The sequence below is a fragment of the Lagopus muta genome, chromosome 1 (genome assembly GCF_023343835.1).
Source record: "Lagopus muta isolate bLagMut1 chromosome 1, bLagMut1 primary, whole genome shotgun sequence".
In the NCBI taxonomy this organism is placed as follows: Eukaryota; Metazoa; Chordata; class Aves; order Galliformes; family Phasianidae; genus Lagopus; species Lagopus muta.
Window position 1 is genome coordinate 128,098,990 of NC_064433.1, and position 26,258 is coordinate 128,125,247.

General features: G+C 38.4%; 1 protein-coding gene across 5 annotated transcripts in view; it reads right to left on the reverse strand.

The window, feature by feature from the left end:
• Positions 1-25,527, reverse strand: part of LOC125688399 (granulocyte-macrophage colony-stimulating factor receptor subunit alpha-like) — a 39,409-nt gene extending 13,882 nt beyond the window's left edge. For 2 of the 5 annotated variants that reach the window (XM_048934447.1, XM_048934446.1), the window contains exons 1-11: positions 25,246-25,525; positions 24,379-24,472; positions 24,081-24,214; positions 21,974-22,100; positions 20,834-20,963; positions 20,547-20,716; positions 18,984-19,123; positions 15,937-15,975; positions 14,809-14,938; positions 14,295-14,388; positions 11,969-12,050 (exon numbers count right to left, since the gene is read on the reverse strand). In XM_048934447.1, the coding sequence (XP_048790404.1) occupies positions 11,969-12,050; positions 14,295-14,388; positions 14,809-14,938; positions 15,937-15,975; positions 18,984-19,123; positions 20,547-20,716; positions 20,834-20,963; positions 21,974-22,100; positions 24,081-24,214; positions 24,379-24,463 (1,131 nt within the window). In that variant the 5' untranslated portion in view covers positions 24,464-24,472; positions 25,246-25,525. Of the gene's footprint in view, positions 1-11,968; positions 12,051-14,294; positions 14,389-14,808; positions 14,939-15,936; positions 15,976-18,983; positions 19,124-20,546; positions 20,717-20,833; positions 20,964-21,973; positions 22,101-24,080; positions 24,215-24,378; positions 24,473-24,568; positions 24,645-25,245 lie in introns of all 5 variants that reach the window. The other 3 variants (XM_048934445.1, XM_048934444.1, XM_048934448.1) reach the window with 3 other exon arrangements.
• Positions 25,528-26,258: the final 731 nt, after the last annotated feature.

Sequence of the window (26,258 nt, forward strand, 5' to 3'; positions counted from 1 at the left end):
TATCTTAGCTGTGCATGGAAAACACCATGAGCTCTGACTTGTTCATGCAAAGCAGGAGGAAAAAAATCTCAGTATCTGCAAGGTCTTAGCAGGAATTAAATACTGACCTACTTTTCTTAGCACTGGCAAGTGTACAGTTTTGCTTAAAAAGAATTTGAGGCTGACTTCAAATGTTCATATAGCAAAACATTCACAGTGTTTGAAGCAGACTTGTCCACCCCACAGCCCATGGGCCACACGCAGCCCTGGGCAGCTACTAGCGTGGTCCCACAAAATTATAAATTTTATTATTATTGTGTGATTTTTAATAACATTTTTCATGAATTCATTGAGCTTAGCTCAAGTGCCAACTGTGTAGGCAACAATGGAATGCTGTGGAGAGACGTGCAGTGCAGTGCTAGTTACACCTCATGTGCCCTCCACACACATTAAGCTGAATTGATGTCTCGTGCATTACACTGTACACGTGTTTGTGTTGCTTGGTGAGTAAGATGCAATGATTGTCAACAATATTTCAACCCACCTACACATATGTATGTCTGTGGAGATATATGGGGTTTTTTTTGTTATTAAGTGCCTATGTAAATTTTCTTATTTCTTATTAAACTTGGACTTGTGTTACTTCATAACATCACTCATTCACTGAGGAAGAAATATCCAACTTCTCAAAAAGCTCACAAAAATATAAAATAATTTTAGATAGATTCCTAATGAGTTTTGTGATATGTATTTGATTTGTGTTTCACAAAATCAAGGTCAATTATCACACTAGTTGTATTTTTTTTGTTGCCCTCCTTTTTATGTTTTAATTATATATACATATATATATATATATATATATATATGAAGTTTTGTTACACATATACATTAACTATATTATATATTGTATATGTGAACAAAGGTAAACCTAAAGGTTGACAACCATGGCTTAAAAGCATTTCCCTAAGTTACTTCTCATTCTTTTTTTAGAGGCAAAGTGATTGTTACCTTCCCTCAAAGTGTTCAAGAAATGTTTAGGTGTTGTACTAAGGGACACGGTTTAATGTAGAAAAATTGTTGTTAGGTGAACAGATGGAATGGATGATCTTCAAAAACTTTTACAACCTTAATGATTCTAAGATTCTATGACTCTGTCACTTCCAGCATTATTTACTATCACCTTTTCTTCTTTCCTTTTCTGACCACATACCAGCTTAGGAAAGTTTTCCATTCAGAAAAGTGCCCTAGATACTGGAATTCTGATGAGCCTTACCACATTCCATTTGACAATGGATAACCTTAGATACAGCTGCTTTTCTATTCTCCTGAGCATGCCAAATAGAAGCATTCATCATAAACTTTATATTTCTATCAGTTTCTGACTAACCTGAATTAAATTCATTTATTTATTTTTTTAATGTGGTTCCTCGCTTTTCACCCCTTTTGATGGAGAGCTGAGTGTAGTAAACAATCCCATTTCTTAGGTGTAGTTTCCTGCATCCCACTATTAAACATGATGCATTTTTTCCTGTGCTTTCTTTGTTCCTTATTTCTTTTGGATCCAGAACTTGTTGAACTTTACTGTGGACATAAAGCATGAGTATGTATTCTTCATAATCAAAATTTGACGCTTCCTTACAGGACCACGTCTGTAACAATTTTGAACTAACAAATAAATTGATCCACAATTGAACTTTGACTAAAAATTACACTTAAGAAGTTGGGAAAGTGCTAAATCTGCTTCACTGATACCTAATCCAAAATTAGCAGACAGATATTTGCCTGAGTTAAAGACTCACACTTTTGAGATATGACCATAACATCAAGCTTTTTGTAAGTCATATGTTTTAAGTGATTTTCCCAACTTTTGTTTCTATCTTTAACGGATATACTTACAAATTTCTCATAAATGACAGAGAAAGGTGACTCCTGATTTGAGAATGCCTTTATTTTTCAATCAGACTTGTTTATCAATGTAATTATATTCTAATTTTTGTAATAATTTCATGCAGTGTTCCTGTGTTGAATCCAGCTGCTTATTACCCCTTTGCTTATTCTCCCCTTAGGGCTATTTTTGACACTATGACTCTATGTCTTAAGGAACAATTTAATAATAAACAGTACACAGCCTTTCTGGTCCTCTGAACCTATGAATTTCGTTCCATAAGCTGTAAACATCTTCCAGAACCTTATTCAGTCTTTGTGTGGTATTCGGACTAATTTTCCCCGAAGAAACAGTATTACCTTAATGATCCTTTTCAAAGAATTCCTCAAAGGACATGAGATATCCTTTTTCTAGGGCTAATTGTAGGACTATTTGGTAAACACAGGAATGTGGGGGGGGGGAGGAGGGGGAAGGGGAAGAGGGAGGACACTTGCTAATAGTCTGTTAATTGCCTGTTTTTCTCCATTAACCGTTTTGGACATTTCAGAAGAACAGATTAAGATTGGTTCCATTTGTGGTTTAAGCAAAAATCCAGTCTGATCCAAGCAAGCTGGAGTTTTGAATGTGTTTGAAGGACTTCTCACACTTCCTGGAAATGGCTCAACATGGCCAATCTGTTAGAATCTCCAGAAGTAGAGACAGGATAGGACACTGTGCTGGTGCATCAGCAGATATAGTCTTCATGGTAGCGTGACACTTTCCTGCTTATCTCTTCAGCATCAGACTTTTCTTTCTAAGTTGTTCTGCAACAGTGAGGATGTGGCCACAGCTGCTGGGAAGTGATACTGAAGAATCTTAAATACAAGCATACAGAGGACTGGTACTGAAATGTTCTATGTGATATTGGACTCAACAGTTATTTCACTTTCCCATGTTCTCAGTAATCTCCACAGGAATGTACACAGGAGTGTCAAGACCTCCTGTTATTCTCTACTCTTTTCCTATAACCATATTTTTCTGCATTTTACGTCCTTAGTTCAGTCACTTAGTCTTTTCTTGCTCTTTTCTTCATTCTACCCTGACTTTTGGGTGTTTGTTTTCCTATTCTCTCTAAAATGTCTGCTCACCTTTCCTTTATTGTCTTTGCTTCATTCTTGTCATCTCCTTCTGTTTGCTCTCATGACTACCAGGCTTTCCATAGGTCCATATTACTAATTCTCTGTGTTTTCTAGTGGAAATGCTAATCTGGAGCACTGCCAAATGAGTCATCTACTGCTTAGAGTAGAGATTGCTGGCATTGTTGTGTCCAGGCTCTGGGCATGTCATTGGGCTTGCAGTAGGAATAGCAGGAACTGCAAGTGTTCTTCTTCAGAAAAAATGATCTTTTTCATTGACCAGAGCACTGAAGGATTTTGCTTCCCAATGCATTTATGTTTCACTTTTAAAGAAATTACACAAGAAATCACTGTTGTGTACTTTTTTTTTTTCCATTGCCCTAACTGAATGCACCAACAAATAGCTAGGTCTCCTGAATTTCCTTTGGGCTGCATTCAGAGCAAGGGATAGAGGAGCTGCAGAAAGACCTAATCCCTTTGCTTTATTCTTTCATTCCTTCTGCCTGGAAGTCAAGCCAGCATCACATCTCAAGGAGCCTTGTACCTCTAGGACCACTACCCTTTCCCAGACTGATCTTTTGCGGACGGTTAAACTCTCTGCTCTGAACAGATCTCACTAGTGAAGGTGTCAGAAGGAAGGTGTAGTTATGCCAAAACAACTAGGAGTGTTATCTGAAGGATCACACAAACAGAAACAAAAATATGCTTGTGTAAGTAGCGTTTCCTCATGTTTTTCCTTTTTCTTTTCTTTTTTTCTCTTTTCCTGGCCATCTTCGCAAGTGTCTTGGCCTCTCAGCATGTAGTTATGCTGCTACATGGAGGAGAGATACAGAGGGAACTCAAGAACACGATGCCTACACTCTCACTTTTTAGTTTAGCTCTCTCCAAGGCAGATCTGCTCTTAAGCTAATCTGTCCACCTGAGCTAAGTGGACATAAACTAGCTGGTGCTACTTGACCTTGGAGTCATGAAGAGTCCTAGCTTTCTTTTATTTAGTGGCATGCACATAGAATCTATATTTAATTTTTCACTAGGAAAATTTTGTCAAGCTTATTATCTAATGTTACCAGATGTATGACGTGTATTACTCAGCAACAGTGATCATATCCCTTGAAGACAGACAGTTTTACTGTGTGACAGTGAATGTGAGTATGTTTGATCTTTTGTAGCAAGGTGTGGGCAAACAGTAAGCTCTGGAATGACTTCTGTATTGGTGTTCCAGAAGAAAAATATGGTCACATTTAGAAATTATAGCATATCTACAGTAGTTTTTACAGAGGCATCAATTAAATACTGACTTAAACACTTTATTTTCTTATCCTCTTTTTTTGGCATGTTCTTTTCTCTCAAGCTGTGAGTGTAGGATATTACCAGTAAAAGCCACCTGTAACCAAGCTTTCTTGATTCTAACTCCTAGCTTTGCCAGTGGTTTTCTTTTCTTGAGTGGCTGTGGGAAAGTTACTGCTGCCCATGACCCCCTTCAGTAAATGAAAATGTGAATTTTACTCATAGGGTGATGTGAACATAAAATGATGTTTTTACACTGCAGTCAAACCAAAGCTTATATTTCACAGGCAAATGGAGATCACCATTAAGTGTACCAGGAGGCATATAAATAAGCATAGGAAAAATCCAGCAATGTCTAACAGGCAATTAAGTATTTAGCTCATATTGATGCCTAAATGTTGCCTTCCAAGAATCAATTCAACCTCTAGATAGTTTTTTTCATTTTTGTACATGATATAAAACTGGGAGAAATTGTTGCTGTAGCACTATACTGTTTTGCTTCAGAGGGACCTGGATGGGCTGATAAAGATCTCATGAAGTCAAAGGGAAACGTGCACCTGCTGTTCTTGTTCCTCATGGGGAGGAATAATTCCAAGCACAACTGGAATGCAGCCATGCAAAGAGAGTCCTTGGAGTCCTGGTAGAAATGAAGCTGAACATGAGTCAGCTATGTTCCCTTGCCACAAAGAAGGTTAATTGTAAACTGAGATGCATTAGGCAAAGTATTGCCAGCACACTGAGAAAGGTGATCATTCCCCTCCACTCAGCACTAGTGAGGCCACCCCTGAAGTCCTGTGTACAGCTGTGGGATTTCCGGTACAAGAGAGACACAGATACACTGAAGTGAGTCAAGCAAACAATCACAAAAACAGTTAAAGGAGTAGAATAGCTTTCATAAAAAGGAGAGGTGGAGAGAATTGGAACTGCTCAGTTAGGAGAGAGGAAGTCTCAAGGGAACCTTATTCATTTGCATAAGGTAACTTGGGGGGAATAAGGAAGATGGAGCCAGACTTTTCTCAGTGGTGCCCGGTGACCAGACAAAAGGCAATGGGCACAAACTGAAAGAAAGGACATTCCATTAAAAGATAAGAAAACATTTTTTTCTTCAAAGGTAGATACACACTGTCACTACTAAGAAAGGTTGTGGAATCTTCAGTCTTGGAGATACTCCAAACTTGACAGGACACAGCCCTGTGCAACCTGCCTGTAGCTGACAGTTCTGGACAGGGAGTGGGATTCACCAGCTTCCATAGATGCCTTCCATCTATGCATGATCTTATGATTAACTTTTTTTACAACAAATAGAAATTCGAATATCCCCAAGGATGCAGAAAATGTATATATATATTTTCAGTTATTGCAAAGTAAATGTCAGATAATGAAAGTCAAATAGAGCAACAGACATCATAGGTATTTCATAAACTTTGAATCCTGGAGAAAGTACAAGTATTTTGCCTGGACTTTCTAAAGCAGGAAGCTAATCCAGATTTCATAGATGTTCTAGTATAAGTGGATCTAGCTTAATCCTTGGCAAATGTTTATATTCTCACATTTTTTATATTGTGGCAAAAGAAAAAAGCAATAGATGACACAAAGACACATACCTCCTCCTGGAAAAACCCTCCTCCTCTATTTTGTTTGATTTTGGATCAGAGCAGCAAAGGCACTTAAGCTTGCAAGTGTTTAGATCTGTCAGGTTTTTTTTTTACAGTACACCACTACTTAATAGCAAATTCTGCAAACCAGAAAGTTACTCAGATTATCATTTCCCCTACAGCTTTTCAACTTCCTTAAATTTCCTAATTTGCAGATGCTAATGATTTCACATGAACTGATCACACAACTAACTCTTCCTTCCTGCTATACTGTATAAACTAAACAGTCACAGTATGCAGAATCATTATAAAGTAATGCATAAACACACAGTGGTCATGAACATATTCATAGAGGTACCCCTCTTACAAATAAAGGCATTTTCATAAATAATATGTTTTGGAAATGAATAATTGCAGTTATGTTACACTGATTTCAGTTTTATACAACTAATCAATGCTTGAAGCTCTTACAACATGACCATTTAATTTTATCAAGACCCAAATGGCTTTATGGAATGTTGAGTTTCTAAAAGGCTTTGCAGTCATAAAAATATGAAAAGCTAAATCATAATGTTTGCTTTAGTTGTCAGCAACTTCAGCTGTGGCTTTAGGTCACACTGAGTATTAGCCACTTCCTACTTTGTTTTACATGATATGTGATATACATAGAAGTAGCTTGCTGTTCTTCAGCAAGACTTTTTATTTCTTGTTTTCAAGTATTCACAGACAGAATGATTTGAATTACTCTTTACCTTTCACCCCTAATATAGGCACAAGAACAGAAAAGAGAATTCCCTGAGCTTCTTAGGAGTGGGGAAGGGTCCTTAGCAGTTAGTCTGTTAGAGGAAAAATTATTTCTAACCCTGCTTTACTTGAACCAAATCTCTCACTTTATTATTATTTTCTTGTGTATGTGTTGAGGTCCACCGATATTGAATTACTTCACAGATATTTCAAATTCTAAATGCCTTTGTTTTTCAATCCACACTGCTCTGTCTTGCTCAACATCAGCCAAGGATACTTCTCAAAAGGGTATATTAATATTTTCTTAAAATCTTGATTTTATGACTGAAAGAAAACTATGTAAAGATAAAGTGAGGAATACTGAGAGAAGAGTGTATGTGTTTCAGCTAAATATTCTGGTCTCTCAAGCAACATTCCTAGTGTTGACTCAGTCCTTGTCACGTTCTCAGCACCTTGGGAAGAGGATTGGCATGTTCCATTTTCCATCCTCTCTGGACTTGCTTCTCATCCTGTCTGTTTCTGGGTTTATTCTGACAGTGGGAGCTAAAATAGCTCAATGCTGTTCAATTTCTTTCTTCCCAAGATATGTTCAGGACAAGTATATCAGTACTGTTTTCTGCTGGTTGAGAACCAGCCCTGTGAGAGACTCTGGGGAGGGTTTGGGCCTGAGCATGCTCTCAATAGATGGCTTTCACCTAGGAACAGGAGAGGAGGAACAAGCACTGGAAAGGGTTGAGGAAGAGGAAGGTCTGAAGGACAGAACCTAAGAGAAGTAAGACAAGTAATTTCAGGTGAAGAAAATACGTAAATGACCAATTAAGAATTCAGAGATAATTTTAAATACTTTTAAACTTGTAAGCTTTTCTGGAAAGATAATTAATTATGTTAAAAGGATTTGCATCCTGTAGTGGTGGCATGTTTGTGAATAAACTGAGGGTTTTCTAACAGTCTCATCTGATTAGTACTTTCAGACTATTCAAAGAGTAGCTACATTAGTCTTGACTAATGTGTTTCAAATCTCCAGTCTGGATGAATTCACTGGGGCTCTGTGTGCACTATTCTTCCCTCTCCTTAGGATATGGCTGTCTGTGCTCGCTCACTGGCTGCTCTAGGATAGTTCTGGCCAGAGAGATCATGGCCTGATGGCTCCATGGCTGTCCTCAGGTTCTGTGTACCTCCCAGGAGGACACATGGCCCTCACAGTGTCCTGGTTTATCTGTGTGGACAAGACCATGACTCTGACTCCATTGATAACCAGTTTCCTTTAAGGACATCTGATCTCTTTTATGTATCCCTTCAACATGCCCCACCTTCTCCTGGGAACCATCAGATCAACTGTTTCTGAACTGACAAACTGCTTATCTTTGTGTTTATAATAAACCAGAAATGGTTTTGGTATTGTGCAATGTGCTATTCTGTGCTTTGTCAACGTGAGCAGTTGAGACTCAGGAGCACTGAGGCATGGACCATGACCTCTCCGGCTCCCCCAGGACAATCTCTTCCAGAACCAGTACTCTTGGTCCACAAGTGCTCTTCTGGACTCTTGCAGGTGGTGTTCCACAGTGTTGGTGTAGCTATTAGTAGCCAATTCATGAGTAGCTTATCATAAATCAGAGAGAGAAATTCACTCTACATGGTCTGGATGATCAATTACAATAATATCTTGGTTTAGCATTAGCATTTGCTGAGAAAAACAAACAAACAAACAAAAAACAAACACTAGGCTGATAAAAGTTTCAGAAATTTCACCAGCCTTTCATTAAAAAAAGGTTAGATCACAGTTGGATAATTCAACAAGTTGCCCAATGCTGTATGAAACTCTTTTGTAACAGACTAACAGTGACTAGTGTAATTCATAGAGTTTTAAGAAAAGCACAGGAAATTTTTTCACAACACTTATTTTGAAAAAGATAATATTACCTTAAAAAAAAAAAAAAAGAAAAAAAAAAAAGAGACCACACACACTAATTTTCCTTTTCCGGGCAACTTAAATTAAAAGTCATTAATGGATGAATTCAGGCTTTGTTTGGTTTTTCACCTGTTCTTCAGTCTGTGTGGCCTCTGTTTTGAGCAAATGAATTGGTCACCCAATCTGGTGTTATCTACAAACATGATCTCCCCAACAAAGATGTCAAACAGGATAGACTTAAGGACAGAACCTTCTGGTACCCCAATTGTCATGGGTATTTACTCTTTTAAAAACCATACTGATTACTCCCAGTAACCTCCTTATCGTGCTCAGAAATGTGCTCTAATAGGACTCCCATCATGACGTTCCAAGCTGCCAGGCCCTGGGATAATCTTAAGAACTTTTTCTAAAGATGGGAGCAATACTTGCCTTTCTCTAGTCAACAAAGACCTCCTTGGTCTCCACAACCTTTTGAAGATGATACAGAATGGACTGGCCAGGTCTTATCACCCTTAAGTTGGATTCTTGTGAGAACTGCATAGATTTGAGTTTCCACATGTAATTCCTTCTTTGGACATCCACTGTTATCTGTTCCTTTCCTCCTTGCGCCCTTTTGATTTGGGAAGCTGGTCTCCTAATATGTCTGCTTGTTTCCCTAAGTGTTACAATGTCTCACTGTTCTGCATAGAGAATGTAGTTCTAAATGACCTGCCAGCTTTTCCTGAGCTCCTTCCCTGAATAAACTAAAGTATATTATTCCTTATCAAAAGAAAACAGGAAATAAGGATTTTTTTTTTTTTTTTTTTTTTTTTTTTTTTTTTTTTTGTATCTACCAGACTGTAATGCAATCTCCTAAGAGGTACTGTCTTTATTATACTTTCCTATTCAATTCCCTACAGCGAGCCATTAATGTTTCCTAGTTCATGGTTATGCTATGGTGGATTACAGTCAAACTATGCTTCTCCCTGGCATTTTTGCCCAACAGGAATGATATCATCAAAAGCTGTATAAATTAGTGTAGCCTAGCACAATGTCGTCACTCTTTTAGCTTGTGACTGTGGGCATTTCTATTCTGGCTATTGGTGCGTATTGGGAGAAGTATGTGCAAATGCTATTTGTACATATGTTCAGCTCCTTCTCCTTGAGAAATTGGTCCTGTTCTTGTAATCTGAAGGAAAAATCTTCCCAGGTGAGTCTTTGACCCAGTGGCAATCATTAATTTTTTCAAATGCAGTAGTTCTACCAAGAGCTGTTTGCACCTATCTAGAGTAGAAGTTAGACAGTGTGGGAAACAGCTCCTGCCAGTGCTGGTGGTTGGACAACTCCTCAGCACTGGAAAGAGTCCAGAAACAACTGTTCTCAGCACTGACTTGGCCAGGACTTGCAAACAATGTCAATGTCCTGAACAAATCCTGGGCATAGTCCAGGGATTATCTCAGACTGGGGCTAGTATGTAATGGCAGTTGGCCCTGGTGCAAGAAAACTGTCCTGGGAATATTTAATCTGATAATCAAACATATAGCATTGTAAAAAAAAAATAGTCTAATAATCAAATAACTATATTTGGATGCCTGATACTGTAGTCCAAGTTTCTGTCTCAAAATAAAAAGCAGTTTTACACTAAAGCATAAGTTTGTTCTAGCCATGGTTCCTCACTTACTTATGAAGAACACTATGACATCCTTAAAACCTGAATCTCCAAGGCCAAAAGAAGCAGAAAGATATGTGAGCTGTCAAAATCAATGAGACTACCTCAGAGGATAAAGTTCTTTTTATTGTGAATGAAAGTACTCAAAGGTTAATTCTGCTAAGGGGTGAAACGCTTGACCATTTTTTGTTTGAATATTAACATCAACTTAGAAGTCATGGTGAGCTTCCAGCATAACATCCTCAGGTAGGAACAGGTGGATGGCTTACTTTCCAACCATCCAAACCAGGGAGTCAGATGACAGGACTATTCTGATATAACTCCAGCTCCAGAATGAACTTTGTATGGAATTAGGTTTTAACTGAAAGGGGGATCTTTGTGCTCTCCTGTCACCTGACCATACATAAGGACACATTGGTTATTTTTGTCTACCCTGTCCACCAGGACCAAAGCCTTGTCTACAAACCTGTCTGTCACCCACTCACTAGGATACATGGATTTAGTTTGTCCCAGGTACAGGTCTTTGCATTTGCACTTGTTGAACTTTGTAAGGTTTCCATCAACCCATTTCTTCAGCATGTCAAGGTCCCTCTAAATAGCTGGCCTGCCCTCTCAGTATGTTGGCTCTTAGTATTTTTAATATGATTAAAAACAACAACAACAACAACAACAACAAAACTATTATTTTTCTTTAACAAGTTGTAACTGAAACTTCTTGACTGAAATATTTAAATCATATTCACAGAATGGAAGATACCCAGTAAGGACAGTTACCCAGACAGCTAAAGTAAGATGAAATTAAAAGAAAAGACAAAGGCATTTCAAAAACTTACACATAAATAATCTTATCTCTTGGCTATACTACCTATGCATTTTAGTCCCTGACTTTCTGCAGAGCTGAACTGCCTGAACTAAAAAGTACACTTTCAGGTTCCTCATTTGTTTTTACTATTTTACTACTTCAGCAACTAATATAATTTGTTCAGTTTCAGAAGTTACTGACTGCATTTTGCACTCCATCGTCTGAAAGGAAAATTAAAATTTCTGTTAGTTTTATACATGTGACTAACTTATGTTTGTGTAATTCTGAGAATATTTCAACTTTTTTGCATATTTTAAGGAAATATTTCACTTTTTTTTTTTTTTTTTCCCTTATCAGATAAGCTTTCCTTAGAAAGACAAAATACTGAAATTTCAACACCTCTGTAGTGCTCAAACATGATTTTCAGCCTGGCTTGAAAATGACTAGGGGGAAAGTGTGCTTTTCTCTGACACACCATTCACAGATAATTTTAAAAGAATTAGAACAAAAGGATTAACTTTATTAAGGTACATAACCAGGTGAGTACACTTTGGCCTGAAGCTTAGTTAACTGAACAGGCCTTGAGTACAGATGTGTGCATGTCCCACTGGCAAAGTTCATCCTGCCCAGCTGGAGAGAAGCAGCCAGACTGGGCTGTTTGTGGCTCTGCTTATGGCACATTGTGTTATTTACGTTTATAATTATGTTGGTGACAGTGTGATGCTGGTAAGGCATCCATAGGTATAAGACCTACCAGTGAAAGCATTAACCCCTGTGCCCATCAAACTGGAACAGCAGAAACCCCCTGGGGGGAGAAGAGTACTGCATTTGACTTCCCTTAACAAATTCCCTGCTGATTTTCTTTCATAGTTCCTCAGTATATGGCAAAGGAAAGAGTTATTCTTTCCTTTAAGTTCCTTATCATTTAAACATTACCTTTAAACCTGCAGTATAGTCTTATTTTGCATTTCATGCATTTAATATAAAATAGAAAGAAAGCCTACCTGTGGATTTATATCAGGCTGTCCATGAAATGGATTTTTTGGCTTTGGAACTTGTGGAAATACTGCTTTCCAATAACCAGTCCTGGAATTCAAATGGGATAGAGCAAAACAGAAAAATAAAGTATCTAGCGAGTGTCAAAACCACTGCACCCTTGAACAAGCTCTTATCTTCCCCTTCCAGGGGAAGAAATCTTCCTCAGAAAAGAAATGAAAATTGTACATCATCATGGCACAGGTTGAATACATATGAGGGAGACACTAAGAATTTAGATGGTAGTAATTTTCTTTTTGGTTAGATTCAAAATATTTATTTTCTTCTTTGAAATAAGAAGGAACTTACTACTGTGATCACACTTGAGCCACTGCAACCAGTATAAAGTGAACATAAACTTTTAAACAAGTAGGAAGAACAGTCTTCTCTGAATTACTGCATATTTCTATACAAAGCACATGATAAGGTAGACGATTCTTTTTCTTTCCATTTCTCTTGCATAGTTTATTTCAGGAAGAAATGCAAATTTCTTATGCATTCTCAGATTAATTTAGCTTGCTAGGACAATTCTAATGTTAGAATGTTAGAAGATCTGTACTGATAAGTACAATCAGCCCGTGTGTTTGCAATAACTACATTTCAAGAAATCACATCTTTTGGCAGACAGTCTACATGTTGGTAAGAATGGCTTTAAAAAGCTGGTATCATGAGAGGATGTTGAAACTTAGGTTTTTTTGCAGGGAAGGCTAAGAGGTGACCTTGCTGTTCTGCGCAGCACCCTGAGGAGAGGAGGCAGAAGGAGGTACCATGCTCTGCTCCTGGGAACCGATTGTTATAGAACAGATCATCTTGAGTGAGATCACAGGACATGTACAAGACAACTAGGAGATCAGGCCCAGCCAGCATAGGCTCATGAGAGGCAGGTCCTGCTTGACCAACCTGATTTTTTTCTATGACTGAGTGACCTGCCTGGTGGATGAAGGAAAGGCTGTTGACATAGTCTACCTAGACTTCAGCAAGCCTTTGACACTGGCTTGGACAGATACAAAATTCACTGGATGAAGAACCAACTGGAGGGCTGGGCCCAGAGAGTGATGCTGGATGGAGTTGAATCCACCTGGCAGCTAGTAATTAATGGTGTTCCCTGGGTGTTGGCATTGGCGCCTGTCCTGTTTAGTATCTTTATTGATGACTTGGATGAGGAGATTAAGCATACCCTCAGTAAGTTTGCAGATGACACTAAGTTGGCAGGAAGTGTTGATGTGCTCTTCAGAGGGATCTGGACAGACTGGATAGCTGGGCTGAGGCCAAGGGATGAAGCTCAACAAGACCAAGTGCTGGGTCCTGCATGTCGGCCACAACAACCCCAAGCAATTCTGCAGGCTTGGGGCTGAGTGGCTGGAAGATGTGTGGATGAAAAAGACCTGGGGGCATTTGATGACAGTCAGCTGAACATGAGCCAACAGTGTGCCCAGGTGGCCAAGAAGGCCAATGGCATCCTGGCTGCCATCAGAAATAGTGCAGACGGCAGGAGCAGGGAAGCAATGATCCTTCTGTACTCAGCCACACCTTGAGTGCTGTGTTTAGTTTTGGGCCTCTCACTACAGGAAAGACATTGAAACCCTGAAGCATGTGCAGAGAAGAGCAACAATGCTGTTGAGGGATCTGGAGATCAAGTCTTGGCAGGAACAGCTGAGGGAGCTGGGATTGTTCAGTCTGGAGAAGAGGAAGCTCAGGGGAGACCTTACTGCTCTCTAAAACTTCCTGAAAGGAGGTTGTGGTGGGGTGGGGGGTCGACCTCTTCTGCCATGTAACCAGCAACAGGATGAGAAGAAATGGCTTCAAGTTGAGTGAGGGGATGTTGAGTTAGAATTAGGTTTCTTTTCCAAAAGAGTGTTGAGGTGCTGAAACAGGCTGCCCAGGGAGGTGGTTAAGTCACAGACCTTGGAGATGTTCAAGAAACATGTCGATGTGGTACTAAGGGACTTGGTTTAGTGGAGAAATATTGATGGTAGATGGACAGCTGGACTAGATGATCTTGGAGATCTTTTCTCAACCTTAATAATTCTATGATTCTGTGGTAAGTGATGAAACATAATTAACCTTCTTGCCATGTTAACAGTAGAGACTCTTAAAAAAATGTATGTGAGTCATCCAGAGACTTTAGGTATCACAATCATAATGTCTGCCTTGAGAACACCTTTTTAATTTGGCTTCTATTAGATTGTGAGTGAAAATGTGTTCAGAGGCACCTCTGCATAATTTATTTGTTTAAGAACTGCAGATGTTTCAAACATTCACACAAAATAAAATAGAAGTATAAATTCCATATACCTTTTGCAGAAGAAAATTGTAAAGATAGCTATTGAGAGTGTTGCAACTGCCACTACAGGTAAAATCCATACTGAAGAAGAAATTTCTTCATTTCCTGAAAGAGCAACAGTCATGAATCATTATTGTTAACAAAAAGCAATAAATGCACAGTCAAGCACGTATTCCGACTAATGAATGTCAGTCCAAAAGGTGGAACAAAATGCAACTCTTTTTTTCTTTTAGCATTTTAGCTGTACATTTTTCCAGGAGAGATTAACACCAAACCTGTTTGTTAATCCTCAGCGCTAAGCAGGCATGATGGACTACAGTTTCAAATATACAACTTTTTTATTGATTTCCAAAGTTAGAATGTTAAGAGATAAACTAATCATCCCTCTCCTTCCCAGTAATGTGCAATGAAACACAATGCTTATGTATACTTTATATTTTTCTTTGTAAGTGCACATCCATGTGTGAGGTAGTTAGGTCACAACAGGGAGAAAGATAAGTCAGGGTAAAGATTTTTTATTCTTACCAAACTCAACAGCTGCGCTCCACTCCCCCCAGTCTTTGCTCACTCTACACGTATGGCCAGCTGCTCTTATTTTCACCAGGTTCTTCTTTCTCATGTTGGGATTTTGAACTATGTGGCTTGTAATAATTTCCTAAGCAAACAGACAAAACCACATCTAGACTGAGTTTTTCGTTGCTGAATTCCTAGATGTTGACAGTGTAGAAGCTGCGTTTACCAGTGAGAGTTTTCGAGGTATGGAGGAATTGCTTGTTAGATCAGACTGCTGCTTTGGAGCAAAAAATATATGCTTGCTTTTAAAGTATGTAGCATATATGTACCTATGTGTGTATCCTTTCAAGTATAGTCTATCACTCCATAAATTTTGCTGTCTAGAACTTTCAACTTTTCAACTTCTATTCGTTAACCTGTAATTTCTTATGAAATTACATCATCAGTAATTATGATTTATTTATGATTTTCCTTGCTACATTTACAGAAGCAGAAAAGCATCTTGAATCATCTCATATTAGTGCTGCTAAAATTCTATAATGCAAAGAATAAACCATCTGCATGTAGCTCATGTTTCTGTCTTTGCAATAGAGCTCCTTAGGACAAATAAAAGTTGTAAAATATTGTCAATTATGAAGACTGCAGTACTTAGCTGTACCAGAACTTCCCAAAACATACTCTTTCTTTGGATACTTTCAGAATAGCAGTGGGAAGTGTAGGCTGCACTGAGTAGAAGAAGGTGCAGCATACCTGCAGAACTATTCCAAAGGGCTTTTTTGGTCTTTGGGTATACATAAGTTGAATTAAATTCCTAGGAGGAGTTTTCTCGATGACTTCTTTCCCTTCTGTCACTAATGTGTATTTTCAAATTCTGACCCAAACATTTGAGAGGAAGAAATATTTATGTTAAAAATAGTTATGGAACAGTAACTTTTCTGTTTTTTTTCCACATTTCTTTGATTGTATGACAAGTGACACAAATATCATGATTATTTAGCAGCTAGACATGTTTCAGAAGCCCATAAATAAGAATATCATAAAGTGTAGAACTAATGCTAGATGCAATTGTGTGCTATTTGCTTTTCACAATTGACTATGAAACGAACATACACTGCTGATAAATATAAAAAGCAAACTTACTTTTGTATAACTTTGATTGGTCCACTCTGCAGAGTTACCCTGTATATTGAGAGAAAAGTTTTATTTTTATGATTGCTTTTTTTATTTTGTTAAGATAGTCATTTTAATCAACTGTCTATCACCTTTCTCTGCATTACTGTCTAATCTACTTCACAGTTTGTTTTGATGAACAATTTACCTAATTTACCTAGTAATTTACCCAATACTTTATTTCTGATATGTGATTCAACTGCAATGCCAAGTTTATAGTAACTATTTCTTCTATGGAAAAGTATTTGTGTTCCTTACCATTAGAGCTGAGAAATAAATTGTATTTCAGATTGATGCTTGAACTGAAACACAACCAAAAAAACCAAACACCCTGGTCTGAATGCAAACAGTAACTCTATTCTTACACACATCAGAAAAAGCCTTTAAGATCACAGAATCAAAGAATGGTTCCAGTTGGAAGGGACCCTTAAGATTAACTATTTCCAAACTGCCACTATAGGCAGGGACACCTGCCACTAGGCCAAGTTGCTCAAAGCCCCATGCAGCCTGGCCTTGAATGTTTCCAAGGAGGGGGCATCCATAACCTCACTGGGCAACCCATTCCAGTGTGTCACCATTTTCACAGAAAATAATTTCTTCTTAATAACTAGTCTAAATCTACCCTCTTCCAGTTTAAAGCCATTTCCCCTATTGCTACATGCTCTTAAAAAAAGTCCCTCCCCAGCTTTCCTGCAGGTCCCCTTCTAGTACCGGAAGGCTTCTTTAAGTTTTCCTGGAATCTTCTCCATGCTGAAAAGCCCCAGCTCTCTCAGCCTCTCCCCATAAGGGCTCCAGCCCTCATCTTTGCGGCTCTCCTCTGGACCTGCTCCAACAGCTCCATGTCCTCTTTGTTTTGGGGGCCCCCGAACTGGATGCAGTCTCCAGGTGGGGTCTCAAAATAGCAGAGTAGAGGGGCAGAATCACCTCCTTGACCTGCTGGTCACACTACTCCTGATGCAACCCAGGATAAAATTGGCTTTCTGGGCTGCAAGCGCACATTGGCAGTTCATATTAAATCTTTCATAAACTGACACTGCCAAATCCTTCTCCACAAGCCTCAAGCCATTCTCCACTCAGCCTGTATCTGTGTTTGGGATTGCCCTAACTCAGTTGCAGGACTTTGCACTTCACCTTGTTGAACTTCATGAGATAAGCTTTTCTTTTTAAATCTATTATTTATATCTTATAAAAACACAAAACACTATGCTGAATTGTAAATGCCACGCAAATGATGTTTCTTTTCCCTCAGATGAAATCATTCAGAAGTGATTTGGATTCATAAATATTTCATCTACATTTCTGATAGAAAATAAAATCCCATATCTCTTCTGTGTAGGTATAATGACTAATATATAGCATATTGACCACACACAACTAACGATTGGCAGGCTAATAATCAACATCTCCACTATCCTGTGGGTTTGGGGTTTTTTGTTTGTTTTTAATTACTTTCAGTCTTGTTTTTTTTTCCTACTGTAAAACAAGAAGAAATCAGATCAAATATTTCTTCAGAAAATAATAGTGCCCATGTGGCACCTGAGCATGTGTTGCAAAGCATGCTGCTGTACAAGAGAGCAGGTCCTTGAATCCCTAAAGCAGCTACCTTGAGCAGAGGGGGAAAATGGAATCATGTAATCTCCCTTTAGGGTTTTTACTGATGTCACATACGAGAAAGAAAGATGATAACAGAATTAAAGAACCATAGGGATTAGAAGAGACCTTTGGAGTCAATCCAGTCCAACCTCTCTGCTAAGCAGGTTCCCTACATCAGGTCACACAGGCAGGCATCCAGGTGGGTTCTGACTATCTCCAGAGAAGGAGACTCCACAACTCCTGAGGGCAGCCTGTTCATGGTCATTGTGTTATCCTTTTTGTTTTCTCTCAATGCAAGTAATATCCAGTTGTAAAATAAAGTTTAAAAGTTGATTGTAGCACAAATATATTTTGGTTGCAGTATATTAGCAATGCAATATTTCTCTATAAAACGATATAAGCAAAATCTTGCTCTCACTTTTTCCTTTGCAATTGGAAAGCAATACATTTTGCAATGCAGTATTTGGTGGACTTTGATGAAATTAGTAACATGAAAACTGCTGATAATTTCTTATGGAAATACGAGGCAGTTTGGACACCATATGAATTGAATATTCTTTGTAACCTGGTATTAATCATGTTAAAAAATAAAGAATTCTGTATTGCTTTACTGTGATTTCTCTTTATGTCAAAATCACACAGAGCTCAGTATAAGAACTTAATTGCTACAAAGGCAAAGGGATTGGAAGAAGCCGTAAGGTTTTATAGCAGCAGTCATCTGGGATCATCCGTGAATTAGCAAACCGCCTCCAGACTCAGCTTGGAACAGTAACTCCAGAGAAGGACGGCGCCAGCCGCCCAGTGGCCGCGGGGCTGCAGTACAGGCAGGCTGTTCCTCCCCAGTTGCCATCAGCCACCTCTTGGTCGCTTGCCGAAGTTCTGCCAGAGCTGTAGTGCACATAGTCTCCTTCCAGCTGGACCCCTCAGTCTGTCACTCCATCCTCACTCCTTTTTGCTCCCAAAGACTTGTCAAGTCTTTCTGCTTTCCCTCTCACTTGTTTTCTTTTACTTAACATTATACATCTCCAGCTGCTATGGTGTCTGGTAAGCTAGTTACATTTTGAATTAGAAATTTCAGCCTCTTCCATACATTCATACTGCTTAACCAAATCACCATTTATTCATCCCGTACCTGCAGCCCAGATGCAGTCACCACTGGAAAGAAGTGAACCTCAGCAAAAGAAAGTACTTTTTCTAGTTTTGTCACTGCCAAATCTGTAATATGTTCAAGTTGTGATTAGCCATAAAGTGGGATAAAATGGTTCAGTACAGTTTCACAAGGTGCAAGAAAGGCACGACAATGAAAAATAACGCTGCATATGAGGAAGTCTACATGATACGAGAGGTTTTCCTTTTACCCATGCATATTAGAAAATGTAAAAATTTGCATCGATGTTTAATGTAGGTCTAGACATTCCTCTTACCTTGGATGTTATTTCAACTTCATATTTAAAACATCTGTCTTTTTTAGAGTGATTTATTTGGGGTTGTTGCCATCGAATAGTGCAAGAATGTGAGTTTTCGTCACAACTGACAGTGACATTTGATGGAGGCATGAGTTTTTCTGAAATGATAAATTCAAGAATTCAAATATTTAAAATCACTTAATAGTTTTTGATTTGATTTTAAAAAATGAAGAATTGTGAGTAACATTTCTGTGAATAAATATATTTATTTACATTTATTTTTCTTGAGCACTATGTTAGAAGACCAGAGTTCTCTATATCCTGTCTCCAGGAAAAGAAGTAGGAATGTGGTTCAGGGAGAGCAATCTGATGTTAATCCTAATGTAAGAATTCTGAAGGTTATTTCATTCTTTAAGCTTTCTCATTTAACTCTTCTGTGACATGACCATATCGTTTGCTTGGTGTTATGAACCAAGCAGCTTATTTCTCCTCCAAAAATAACCATATGGGTTTAAGAATGGCACTTCAGTTTTAAGAATTTAGAACTTCAGAGATCTCCCCTTCTTTCACAAACGCGGGCAAAAGTAAGGATACTTTTGTATTTTGATCATACCCAAGGACTTAATATCTATTGCAACAGCAAAAGACAAGCAGACACTGATGACTAAAGGAGTGATAAAACAATAATAGGGGGAATGGTTTCAGTTAGACTATCTTGCATCAGTCTTTACAGACAAGACTGGTCTGTTTGTGATGGGCTGTTTGGTCAAGAAGCAGTATTATTTAATCTCTCTGAGTAATAGTACAGCTTACTTCCTTTTCTTTATAGAATGAAACTATGCTTCTTGGTGGCACTATCTGTTGGCGCTTTAGTAGAAATGTCTTTGGCCATCACTGAAAAAGGTAGTGGTGTGAAATGCCATCTCCAAAATTCCATCGATGTTTATGTAATTCAAGTAGATTGCTGAAAAAAGCTGAGAAGGGCTACAGCTGTGAAGAATCCTAAACTGAAGCTAAATTCTGCAGCCAGACACTAAACGCAGAAATAAGATAATTAAGATAAATATAAAAAAAATAAGATAACAGCTTTAAACATAATTAAAAATAGTGTGAAAGCAATTATAAAGTCAGTGTTCACCATCTTTAGGATGATAATCAGCTAAATTTGTTGACAGACTGGGCAACACATTTCACCTTAGCTGCACAAGTGAAGATAGAACTAGAGATTTCAGTGAGAATTTAGGAACTCTGGTATTAACATCCAATGGATTTGAATGCCTGCACGGTTTTTAGATAAATGACACTCAAGCCAGAAAATCCTCACTCTCATCGTAAGAATTGTTGTTAGGATGGTCAGACTTCTCTTAACAGTTATTTCAGAATGTTACTACTTCCTCTTGTGGTCCGTTTCTGAACTGTATTTTTGCCAGCATCAATGATAAGACCAAATATTTTCAGAAAACAGGAAAAACTGTCATGTGGGGAGACAATTCTGTCTGACTGCAGGCTCTGTCTCGGGGATAAATGCTCTATTACCCTCATGCAATAGTAGAAATAAAACAAAATAAATAATTTACTCACCAATTGTATATAGGTCAATATCTGTGTCGTAGAACTGGATCAGGGAGTTTTTGCTAGACCCATTCACCAAAAAATAGGATTTCTCTATCTTCACATTTTTGAATCTACATCCCACATGTCTACCATTTTCGTCTTCAATGTAAAGCCCACATTCCATTACGTCATCATCTCTATAGATAATATAACACACACACACACATATATATATATATATCAAGGAGTTTTAGTTAAACACGGGTACTGTGATGTGTTAAGTGGGAATTCAAGACTCAAGAAGACCTACTCACCTCGAGTTCTGCCAATAGAGAAAATATTGGGTATCTCCTGGAGCATTCCTGCCTGCCTGCCAAGTGCAGTTCATGAGGGAAATGTCATAAATCACACAGGAGAAGTTCTCAATGGCTGACCCATTAATGCCTGCAAACACAGCAATGTCCATTACGAGGAAAAAATGTGTGGGCTGCTCCATGCTGGAGGATCCTGGCACATGCTTAGATACAGCAAATACCTGCAACTCTAGACAATTATTGTTTTGATTGGTAAACAACATTTTACATAGCTGCATTGGAAGTTATTTAGACTGACAGATCTTATGAAGAATCTGATGTAGCTATGTCCTCCAAAGATATGATTGAAGTTGCATATGACAGGATTAGGTTCCATGAAGACTAGGTTGCCATAATGCAGGCTGACACCTAAAGTGGCCACCTCTGTTGCTTGAATTATTCTGATTTCTGAGATTAACATCACCAGATCACAAACACTACAAATTACTCTTTAACTCCTAACCCCAACTGAGGCTAATAAGGAGAATAAACATGTATTTTTAAAAGAAAGGATGACTTAGCCTCCTTGTATAAGGAAACAATAATTTCTTTGAGCTTGGTGAGACAGGAAGTAGTGTCATTGTGTATATTCCAATTATATGTTACTTAAATCAGCAAATATTGTACCTCATTATCTTAACACTCATATCTGTTATCCGTCTCATATAAAAAAGGGCAGATTCTGTCAGACTTTTTGTTATTATAGATTGGACACTACAAAGTGACACCATGAGAATTCGAGGTATCACACAGTTCTTGAGGAAAAATTTAAAAACCACAGCCACAAACCTATTTCAACTTGATTTTGAATAATACAGGAAAATGAAGCTAATAAAACATTCAGAAGAGAATTTGCAATTAAGAAAATGTTGCCAAGCAAGACATTAACCAAGGGCAAAACATTTACTGAGTTTCCTACAAGTTGTAGGAAAACAGTTCACTTGTCCAACATACATTGTCATAAGGATATGAACAAGGAGATATCCATTTCCAGGAAATAGAATAACTAAAGAAGGAAGCACTTCATGGTTGTTGTTTTTTTTTTTTACACTCAGGCCCATTAGAAGTATGCAAATCCTTTCCCAAAGTCTAGTGCATTACCTTGAGGAATATACTTGCATGTGACTGAGTATGTACTGTTAGCGCTCTCTGCTTTAACCGAAAAATTTGCCCCGTTGTGCAGAGGATACGCTAGATTTCTTCCAAAGATGCAATTTGTATTCTTTTCCTGAAAAATTACATTCAAGTGGTTAATTTTTAACTTTTTCAACTCCTTTCTACTTTCTACTTTCCTTTCTACTCCTGTAGAAAGCCTGTGCTTTCTGTGTAACAGTGGGTCCACCGCTAGAGTGAAGTACTTGTATCTCCCTAAGACAGAGAGCTCCCTTCCTAGAAATGTTGGATAATGAGCCTTTATCAGCATAAGGTGAAGACTTTGATGCTTCCCATCAGAAAATCTCATGACAGAGTAGTGTGAAGAATAGGAACTCCTCTTCTCTATTCATCCATCAGCATAAAAAATCTTTTGAACCTCCTCAAAATGAAGCATATGTTCTTTCATAAAAATCAACAGATGGCTTTTCTGTACTTTATTCTCATTTCAAAGACAAAAGGAGATAGCCCACAAGTGACTGCTTGGGTAAGGAGATGGCTTGAGGTTAATGTCTAGTAGTATTACATTTCTTAATGTTAGCAGCCAATTTGAACAAACCATATAAGTGCCTTCTGTATTTAGTGGTAAAGGACACAGGTGTTTGCATCTAAGATGCATGGGATACATTTTCTCCAGGCAGGACCTGTATCTCACTGGTAGCTTTTATCAGAGTTTTGAAGACTAAGGTTTCCATGCTTAGACAGTTGAAATGAGGATGACATGACTATTCTAATCTGTGATCATTGATGCAGATGCTAGAACTACATGGAGTATTAAAAGATTCCCCAGAAGTTAGACTTCTGGAAACTGCTTACAGAAACAGTAAATGTGGTATATATTTTGCATACTGACAGAGCAGCATAGCATAAAATGCTTATTCTTTATTTGTGCAAAAAAGGATGTCAAAACCAATATTTCCTGATACAGTTCCCGTTCCTGAACTTTAGAGGTAATCAAGTCAGTCTGATGCACAGGAGATATTGACCAAATAGACTGTGACATTACTGCAGCTGTGGTGTCTAGAGGAAGAGAATTTGGTGAATACTGGAGTAATGTATGTATTCAGGAAAAAAATATTCCCATGAGTTCATGACTAGCTTTGAAGAACATAGCAGTCTTCAAAAGAAAACCTATTCTGGTTAATACATGTAGTAATTACAAAACAGGGAAAGGTTTAGCTTGCCATCTTCTTTGCATAAGAGCTGAAAACAGACTAAACCTGACAAAGAAATTATCTTTCCATAACGTCAGAACACTGTCCAAGTAATCCATTCTGAGTTCCATGTCTCCTGTCAGCTATCAAAATGTTGGAGCTGTATTAAAACAAAACCAAAACCAAAACCAAAAATATATATATGTCTATATATATATATATATCTTATTTTTCTTTTTTAGCTATGCATATAGGTTTCGTGCTCTCTTGGGACAAGATGCAAGATGGGCATCTGGAACATGCTGTCCTGCAGAAGTGATCTAAAGTGAATGCCTTTCAAGAATGTCTAGCTACAGAGCTGCTGGCTGCTCAGGCCCTTTTTTTTTTCTTCAGGTTTTGGTTCAGTTTGTCCATTCAAATGTGCCTACTATGTTTGAAATAACCAGCTTGGATCCCAGGAGCCACTCCAGAAAAATTGTTCCTTTACAAACTTCTATGTCACGAGTCCCAGTTCTGAGCTAAACTACAGCTCCAGTGCCACTGACCACTTATTAAAGTAAGTCAGAGCACATGTATCTAACTCAATTTCTCCTCTATATGTGAAAATTCTCATCCATACAGCGTGAGATGCCTCTCAGTGAAGTTCCTTTGAAACCAGGAAAACAGGCAGTCTTATGCTTCAGTCTCATCAAGATCCTGGTCCCACAATAGTCCTCACAGGGCAAGAATTTCATGAGAATTGTCAGAGGACAGACACATATCAGTATCAAGATGGGCCTCAATAAAAACTAAAAAGAATGGCTAAAACACAGACTATCTTTTTTCAGTTATTCAAGAATACGAAAGAAAAAGAATAAAGTGTAGTGATTTATCTCTGTTGATATTTTACATAGAAAATTTACCTGTATTTCAACCACATTATTATATACTGACATAGAACAGTTGTACTTAGTGAAATTCATGGTGCTGATCCAACTCAGTTCTGTTTTCCACCAATTCAGCATCAAATTTTGGATGGGTGAATCTGACATCTCCCCTGAAATTATCACATAATAGGGATTGGTTATATTCGGATTTTTGAGGTATAAAGGTTACTACTTACCAGATCTAAGACAAAAGGCAACTGGGGGACAAATATGTCTAAAGAGAAGCATATTACACTTCACCTAAGAAGATATCTGCAGGAAGTGTTCTACTCACAGTTTGTGCACTGCCAATCATCATACATCTGAGCAACCATCAGCATCCACTGTGTCATGAAGATGAGTCCAAGACAAGCAAGCATCTTTTCTTCCTTGGAGACAGAAAGCAGCAAAAATTGTCCAATTTGACAGATATCAAAGCAAACCACTGCCCTCTGAATTGGTCTGGTCATATCTACTCATTTTACCTGCTTCCAAACTGTCTGCCCATCTCAGTTCTTGTGCAAGAAAAGATTATATGGATGTTTCAAGCAGCCAGGGAATCTTTAAAATGGATAGTAACAAGATCAACAAAGTTGTTTTTCACTGCAGCAAAATAATTTGTGTGATGATTTTTAAAGCTGTTGATTTGGGAACCGCTCTAGAAATTCTACATACATTCACCTGATGACTGCCATCTTAAGGTCTAAAGATTATCTATCAGGATGAGTAGACCTCAAGCATGTGGGTAAACAGCTGCAAATAGAAAATATCAGAATTTGTCACAGCAAAATCGATTAGCTCTAGATACTCAGTGATCAGTATGTTAAATTTGGTGAGGGTGTTAGTTCAGCGAGTGCACTTCCAAGTGTATTTTTTAGTATACATGCATAAAAGTAGATCTAGGAGCAGCATCTAAGTTTATTACAAATTCAATGACAAAACCAGAAAGAAAATAAAAAAAATGTGGCCAAGGAACTTTCTTGGCATGCAGTAGATATCTTGCTTGCAAAAATCTTTATTCAACTCAGCTCCATGTATTTCTCTGCCAGCTTCTGAGATTATGCCTGGATCATCGGCCCTCCAGCCCATGGCTTCCTGTATCTATCTCAGAACGTTACCAAATGCTCCCATAAACAAAACAGAAAGACAAAGATAGACATACCTTGTATTTGAAAACTTCTTTGTCTCATTTATCTTTGTATCATAGTCTTGAGGCTCAGAGAAAATGGGAAGACTCGCAATTGCAATGGTTATACAGCTACAAATAGGGCTGCCTCCTTGTCTTCTACATTTTAGGGAACACTCATATTATCGGAAGTGTTGCAAGATGTGATGCTCATCACTTCCCTTCTGATTGTTACAAAATCAAGAGTCTTAGCAATTTTAAAACCCACATTTCATGCAATATGAACAAGTAGTTAGCTGTTAAATTTTCTTTTTTGTTGTATAGAATTCGGTAATACTTTGGAATCCAATAAATATGTAAAAACATTTCCTCTCAGAGATATTTATCCATGTCTGTAAATAGTTATTAGTCGTACAAAGGTGACTCAATAAAAAGCATATCCTTCCATGGGCCAAGCGTGCTGCCCCTGGTGCTTGAGGACAGGCCCTCAAGGCCAGGTCCCATCCAAGAGCACTACCAGGAGCAGGCAGCTGGGGATGAGGGGGCACTCACAATGGTGGGCCCAGCTGAGCAGGGGCCATGTCAGGGTTGGGCAGGGCTGTAGTGAGCTGGAGCTTGGCCACTATGCAGTCTCACTGTGGCAGGAGCTGGTGGCCCCAGGGTGCTATTTTAAGGAGAATGGAAAGTGATAAAATTAGAGCCATAGCAAATGCCAGAGAGAATCTAATGAAGTTTAGAAAATTGAAGGAAGACAGTTTCTGTGCATCTGCCTCTCTCTCTCCTTTCTTCTTGAGAGAGATCCTTTGTCTCCCTCTTCCAGTAGCATAGTTCCCAGATTGTTAAGCAGTCTCCCACCCCATTCCTGCAGTAGATACCTCCAAAGCAGGAGCTCTGCTCCCACTCTGGCACCTCACACTGCAGAAGAGAAGGAAAGGTGCTGAGGTGAGCCCAGAGATAGGTGGAAAGGAAGAAGGCTGGAATCAATTCCACCAAAGTTGCATTTGTTGATCCTGCACCACTTTAAGGATGGTGTTTAAGGTCAGCTGATG